The 7,981-nt window shown below is 35.5% G+C and overlaps 1 protein-coding gene across 1 annotated transcript in view; it reads left to right on the top strand.

Annotated features, from left to right (window-relative positions):
- Nucleotides 1-6,415, top strand: part of LOC115920964 (calcium-transporting ATPase type 2C member 1-like) — a 32,148-nt gene extending 25,733 nt beyond the window's left edge. Inside the window, 6 exon segments of the mRNA XM_030977792.1 lie at nucleotides 278-513; nucleotides 1,406-1,522; nucleotides 2,612-2,759; nucleotides 3,477-3,572; nucleotides 5,032-5,173; nucleotides 5,818-6,415. Coding sequence (XP_030833652.1) covers nucleotides 278-513; nucleotides 1,406-1,522; nucleotides 2,612-2,759; nucleotides 3,477-3,572; nucleotides 5,032-5,173; nucleotides 5,818-5,942 — 864 coding nt within the window. The 3' untranslated portion in view covers nucleotides 5,943-6,415.
- The last annotated feature ends 1,566 nt before the right edge of the window (nucleotides 6,416-7,981 follow it).

The raw sequence follows: 7,981 nt of genomic DNA on the forward strand, positions 1-7,981 counted from the left end.
GTGCCTTGAAGCCCGTCTGTACTTGTTTGGCCAGTAGAGATTAGACCTCCCTGCAAGGTCACTGACAGGTGGTTATCTCATCAAATCAGCTCTCAATTAACATAAGAAAAAGAGGATTGTGGGGGACCAACAGGCACCGATTAGGCATTGTTTGCTATATAAAGGGAGCAAGTAGCTATAAGTAGTGCAGTGGGGCTTTAACATTAAATATCCGAGTATGTGTGATATTTCCCACCCCAAAACCTTCATGGAGCACTAAATTCACCTCTCCAAACAGGCGTTGCAAGCCACTGGGGCTGTGGTTGGAATGACGGGTGATGGTGTGAATGATGCAGTAGCGCTCAAGACAGCAGATATCGGCATCGCCATGGGGATAACAGGGACAGACGTGAGCAAGGAAGCAGCTGACATGATCCTTGTTGATGATGACTTTACCACCATCTTGTCGGCCATTGAGGAGGGCAAGGCCATCTTCTACAATATCAAGAATTTTGTTCGATTTCAGCTCAGCACGTGAGTGATTTGAGCTTTGCAACAAGATTATTTTCCAGATTTTTGTCATTCTAATCTCTTAATCCATTGCAATTAATGTCCAAAGACCATGTTTTATTTGTGACAACTTGTTTCAAAAGGCATTTCATATGTGACTTTTGATACTGTACATCAGATTTAATGTACCTTGTTCAATATCCATAGGTTCCTACAACTAAAAATAAGATTCACAAACATTAATTATGTATACTTGTCACTACTTCAATATTTTTGCACTTATGGCTATGTATCTTTGATTTTCAAAGTGTTATCTTGAAACTTTTAAGCTTTTGTGCCTCTATCCCCCCATTGATGATGTAGTATATATGTGTGGGGGTTGTCTGTCTTACCAATCTTGTTGAATAATTTGTAGGCGGTTTAATGAACCAACAAATCCGTCATACGTATCAATGTGGATTCGTCGGTTCATAATAATGACAACGATTATCGATTATTATTATGTCCTGGGGGGTGTTTCACAAAGACTAAGATCGACTTTAAGTTAGACTTAACTATGGCAGGCCATTCGTGCCACTGGTTGCTGTCACCATTGGTCTCTCAATTTTGATCTTTAGATAATATTTTTTTCTTTAATAGTAAACTATCAAAAAAGGTAAATTCTGTAGATTTGTGACCATGATTTGTACGTCCCTTGAGAGACCAATGCTAGTAAACGGTGAGAGCAAACGGTGGCATGAATGGCCTGTCATATTTAAGTCCAACTTAAAGTCGATCGTAGTCTTTGTGAAACACCCCCAGGTCATATTTGAAATACAGTCACATCATGTAAATTCTTTATTTATATATTTTTCTTTTTGTAATTTCATTATTGACATGTCAATCTTTTTGTATGATTATTCTTTGATATTTGCAGGAGTATTGCTGCTCTGACCCTGATTGCCTTGTCCACCATGCTAAGTTTTCCCAATCCATTGAATGCCATGCAGATCCTATGGATTAACATCATCATGGATGGACCACCGGCACAAAGGTAACAAAACAAACTTCATTTTGCTCCTAGATGCAAGAGGCTTTAATTCATGTTAGGCAGAGATTTTCTTTTAAAATTCAATTTTCATCTTGATGATTGAATATTCTAAATACACGTTTAATGTACCAATCTATTGAATTTTAATGTTGTAAAGAAAATGTTTGTTAAGTTGTCTCTTATGCTAAAGGTAGTGTCATTGTACTTTTAAAGCACAGAAGTTATCGACCAACCTCTGACTTTTGCTTGTGAATAACTGTTTGATTTGTTTGGAAAAGGCTGAGAATTCAGTTATTTTATGACAATGCAGGTCTTTCCACATTTCTGTGCCTTTGATAGTAAATTAGTGTTTGACTTTAGTGAGGTCCTCTTTGATTCGTATTTTTGTGACTTTCACTTCGCAACTCTTCACGACTAGTCTCTGCATCTGGTGAGACACAAATTTACAATGACATCAGGTTTTGGTCGGTCATGTTGTATGGGAGCATTCTATTTGTTGCTTCTTGCTGAACGGCTTCACAATAACTGTATTCTTTGTGGCAGTCGATGAGAACGTTCAGTGTCCTCTTTCTTAAAGTTCACTTCATTTATTTTTTAGTGAGATCAAAGGTGAGGTCACTAATGTCCTTTGTCTCTTTCTCTGTAACTCCATAGAAATGCAATTGTCTGTGTATTATTAGGGTACCGGATAGTTTCTGTATTACCGGTAAGCCTATAATAATCACAGAATTCAGTTGTAAACTGGTTAAGTAAACATTTAGCTCACAGTAGTGGTCAGAATATTTTGCTAGAGATATTTCATGTATTTCCTAGCTGTTAGGCCTTGGGATTTGTATTCAGTCATTCCTTCCAGGGGGGCGTTTCACAAAACTTGTCATCAGTGACAAATGACAGTTTTTGTTATAAGCTACTGAAATCCTTGCTTCTGATTGGTTATCAGCAGATTTGTCACTGAATTTTGTCATTTGTCATTGAAAAAAGGCTTTGTGAAATGGGTCCCTGGTGTCTACCAAAGGTTGACTGTTTGATTGAAAATGTGATGAAATTGTAAACATTGATAATACATGTCTTTTACTTTGTTTCCTTTATCAGTCTTGGAGTAGAACCTGTAGATAAGGACGTTATCCGTAAACCCCCTCGTCAGGTGCGCGACCCCATGATCACCAGGTCACTGCTTATGAATGTCATCATGTCTGCGACTATCATTGTAGCTGGTACTCTATGGGTCTTCTGGAGAGAGGTAAGGTTTGTCCCATTGATTAATGTATGGAAAGATAGCTCACTTTATATCAATATCAGTATGTCTGCTACCATCATTGTCATTGGGACTCTATGGATCTTTTGAAGAGGGATGAATTTGAACCACAGCTCATTATTAACAGATAGTTCACTTATCAATATCATTGTGTCTTACACTCAAATAAAAGAAGTTATTGTAGTAATTTTCTCTTTGCAAAGTAATTTTTTGTGTATTAGTATACAACAGCGTTTTTCAACCTTTTATTAGTCATGGCACCTTGAAATGATTAGCTTTGCGTCACCCAATCCCAAATTGATCACAGAATATCCATTTTGCATTACTCTGACACCCGTCAAGTACCATTTTAACACATACAGCCACATTTGTCTCTAAGTCAAGTTTGCAAAGAGCGAGCTAAAAATACATTTATTGACATTTTTATCATTGCCTGAAATGATCCTGTTTCTTTCTAAATGTTGCGAGAGAGTGAAGCGACGAAGAAAGAAAGACACTCATTATCTTTCAAATGTTATACCTTAACACTCTTACGATTTTCACAAAATGGATGTATTTCTAAAATTATTTTAGTATATAACTAAATTTCTTTCGCGGCACCCCTAGCGATGTCTTGCGGCACCCAGTTAAAAAAACGCTGTCTCAAGTTAAACAGTAGTTATGAGTTAATACATGATTGGGCCTTTTTTTCCCTACCAATAGATGCAAGACAATATCATCACACCTCGGGACACCACCATGACCTTCACCTGCTTTGTCTTCTTTGACATGTTCAACGCCCTCAGCAGTCGATCACAGGTCAGTCAGAAATCTTCAGGGTTTTACAATTCAAAATAAATGCCAAGAATGGGCTGTTTAACCCCTTCTATTCCAAGGGCAACATTTGCTAATGCCATTTTTTTTTCTATGCTGGATTTAAAAAAACAAGTGTGTATCGATTGTAATGAAGGAGCATATTTGAGTCTTAATCTGGCAATTAAATGATAAATCAAATTCAAATTTCAGCTCTTGCAAAGTAATTTTTCGGAAATGTTAATACACGTTCGTGTATTGTACAATTGAACCTGCCTTTAATGGAGACTTCCGATATACCGTGTGAGTCAAAAAAAAGTTTACACCTAGAAAATTGCTAATTATTTTAAAATTCATCTATGAACAGCAAATTATTATACATCTTATGAAAGAGTGTTTTATCCCAAATCATATGGTATCATTTTTGTGATGTAAGTGTTCACGCTTGGATGAACACGAGGCATTGTTTGCGAAAGTGCAAAAATCGACTTGCGCCAAAGTGATGCGTACAGTATGTATTATGTTGGGATTAGTGGAGTGAGAGAATGAGTTAAATGTATTAAATGAAATGCATTGCATATGCTTTTTGCAAAGGGCAAAGTCACACCACCCACACACATGCGCACAAATGTTCGTTGATATTTGATATTTGACGTGTGTGGCATGATTAATTTTGTTAGGGATGTTATTTGGATCTGCAAAGACCGAATTAATACCCAAATCCAAATTGTTTTATTCAAACATCACAATAAGCAACTTTGGTGCAAGTCGATTTTTGCACTCTCGCAAACAATGCCTCGTGTTCATCCAAGCGTGAACACATACCACACAAAAGTGGTACCAAATGATTTGGGATAAAACACTCTTTCATAAGATGTATAATAATTTACTGTTCATAGATGATTTTTAAAATAATTAGCAATTGTCTAGGTGTAAACTTTTTTTTGACTCACTCTGTAGACAGACTACCTGTCAAGAAGGACCATATTTTTTGTTTCCCTTGAACTGTTATTCTTATTGAAACCTTTTCTTAAGTAACCTTTACTTAAAGCCACACTTTCCTACTTGTAGCTACTTGCTCCCTCTATATAGAAAACAATGTCTAATCGGTGACCATTGGTCTCCCATGATCCTCTTTCCCTTATGTTAATTGAGAGCTGAGTTGATGAGATAACCACCTGTCAGTGACCTTGCAGGATGCTCTAATCCCTCCTATAAACTAGTACAGATAAGCTTTCAGGACCTCATTTGAATCTTGCTTGAGTTGTCTTTACATGAGCAGTTTTCAATGAAATACATTCAGTTTTATAATCATGTAAGAGAGTTCATACTGTTGTAGTTGTTTTTTTATCAAATTTCTGTATAAGCATCTAAAGAAATTTTCATTTTGAATTCAATTGAATTGAATTTTCAACAAGTACTTTAATTGCAGTTGTTGGCCTCTTTCTTTCTTTTTTTGGCACAGACCAAGAGCATATTCAGCATTGGTTTCTTGACCAACCGGATGTTTCTCTACGCAGTCGGAGGGTCAATCATGGGTCAGTTGCTGGTCATCTATTTCCCTCCACTACAAAGGATATTCCAAACAGAGGCATTGACGGTACACGGTGAGTCAGATTCTCAGATAACATGCCACCCCCGGAGGGTGACACGACATTTGCTCCTGCGACAATTGCTCCGGGCTTTATTTCGTCTAAGATGTAGGGTTAGGGTTAGGGTTTCAATAGGGTTTTATGTTAGGTTTAGGGTTAGGTTTAGGGTAGGGTATAGTGTTGAATCCAGGGTTGAAGTTAGCCATTCGATTAGTGTATGAAATTTACAGCGGAGCAATTGTCGCCGGAGCAAATGTCATGGAATCCCCCGGAGACCTACCACCTTAGATAACTGCTCTCTGCAAGAGTGACCTATAAATACAACTGCCCTTTGGACAATTATCCCCTAGACTACATTTGTATCTGCTGGACAGCCCCCACCTAATTTCATTGTGTTATTACATTATACAGGGGATTCCCCTTTCTGGGAGTGATAAGGGTATACATATACACCATCACACATGTATAAAATTTGTCATCATTTAGAGTCGCATAAAATCATATTTACACAGAAAAAAGGGGTTATTATAAGCAGTCATAAATAAAATATTCATATGATAAATATACATATGTAAATAAGGCATAGTGGAAAGCAAAAGGAAAAAAAAATAAATGAAATATGAATTTTGAAATTAAATACTTTTCTTTCTCCTTCACAGATATTGGCCTGTTGGTGATGCTGACGTCATCGGTGTTCATTGTTTCCGAGATCAAGAAATGGTTTCAGCGGAGACTAGAGAAAAAGCGAACTCTCCCCGAGCCGTGCGACTTTGAATATGTCTGACCGTAATTCTGTCCATGGGTGTGCTAATATGCTTGTGCGTGCGTGTGTGTGTGTTTTGGTTTTGACCAAACTCTTACATTTGATTAAAAACCAATTCAGTCCATTATCGTTTATCTACTGCAATTCTACATATAAAATATACATGACTTATAATTGGCTTTCATGGGTTGTACCTGCAAGGAACATGTATAGAATATTAAAATCAAAAACATTTCACTTAGAAATGTAATATTGAAATGCACTTTTTACATAGAATGTTATCAAAGCAATGGCATATAGTATTGCAATCACCAATATGAAAATAAAGACGTATTAAAACGTATGTTTAAAGCACTTTTGGGAAGACATATTAAAGCGTATGTTTATTAACAGCATTTTGGGCGAGTCTTGTGTTCATGTTTAGAAAAATAGTATTCAGGTGTTTCATTTTTGTGGTTGTTGTTGTGTCTTTTAATTCTATGGACCGTTTTGAACAACATGCAATGCAATGCAAGCATAAACATGTTTTGTGATACATCATTTCACAATTTAGATATACTTTCATGGAAAATCACCCGATTCATTATATTTCCTGACTGCTAAGAAAGCAAATAATATGCTTTAATTTTTAGCAACTAGTGGGCATAAGATAATGCCTTTTAAAACTTTTTAGAACATTCAAATTAATTTGTTGAAGCAGATTAAGAGAAAGAAAGATTTGATATTTAAAGGCTCACAGAGAATTCAAATGGGTGTTAACTCTGAATCTTGATTATAGTGCAATTTGAGTATAAATATCACATCTAAATATATGAATCTTTTATTTTGAAGAAAGGATGATTGCATGGAAAACGACATATAATTAAAATTGCCCTTTAAAGGCATTGTTTAACAATATTTCCAGTTTTACAAATCTAAGATACATGGCCCTACATGTTATCAGTGTCTGTGATATGGTGTAATATTGAAGCCCTTAAAAAAAATCATGAATTGCTTTAAAAAATTAAAAATCTTTGAGAGACCGGTTTTACCATACTCATTTTCCCAATAGACTGTAGTGATATAAAATAAAAAAAAGACGGGGAAGCGGTTTTTTGAAATTTCGAATTCAAGTCATAAATATCTCGATAATCAAGTATGCGATTGGCTTGTAAAAGTCATGGGATTCATGTCTGACCTTAAGGTTTACACTTATGATTGCAGCACAAGCTAAATATAGGATTTTGTTAAGCATCAGAGGCAAAAATTCCTAATATCTTTAAAGACACTTCCATTTTGGTGCATTGCATGAGTTTGATTGTAACACACTGTGAGTAGTTCCCATAGTTCACATAATCACATAATATTGTCACAACCGGTTTTAATAGGGACATCTAAATACATGTATTGTCAAAAGATGATTGGTTTGTTTAGCAGATTTTGTATTTGTCACCAAATGCTTATTACTTTCACAGTACGTTTCCTTTTGCACAATGTGTTATCTTTCAAGCTTTGTATTTATTTGTATGTAAATTCAGGAGTTTTTTTATGTGTGATATTTCTGCATATATATATATATTTTTTAATAGAGGGTTGTTTTCTAGATGAGGATCGCAATTGATAGTGTTAACGTATGGATTTATATCTAAATATTTTGTTCCAATCCTAAATTTAGAGCAAATTTTAAGTTGTTACAATTTCTAATGTCCATAGAGACGAAATATCTCAGTGAAATAATGTGCATTTTTTAAAGTTTGAGAATTTATTGTATACTTTGTGGGGGGGGGGGGTAACATTGTGTAAGTCCAACTTTTAACCTTATAATGCAGACTTTTTGCATTTTTTGATTATCAAAATAATTGTTAATGGGGAAAAAAAAAGGTAATGGTCAGTGTAAAAACTTGTTGGTCACCTTATACTTTGCACAATATTTTTATTTTTGAGTGGAAAAAAAGTGCCTATTTTTGTCAGCTTCTACTGGAGCATGTTTTGTAAACTTGTCTTTTCAAAGCAAGAATGCATACCTTAAGAAGGAAAGTGAAAAAAGCACTATGTCATGTTTTGTACCATTTACATACTAC

The sequence above is a fragment of the Strongylocentrotus purpuratus genome, unplaced genomic scaffold, assembly GCF_000002235.5.
Source record: "Strongylocentrotus purpuratus isolate Spur 01 unplaced genomic scaffold, Spur_5.0 spur5_contig_810, whole genome shotgun sequence".
NCBI lineage: Eukaryota > Metazoa > Echinodermata > Echinoidea > Camarodonta > Strongylocentrotidae > Strongylocentrotus > Strongylocentrotus purpuratus.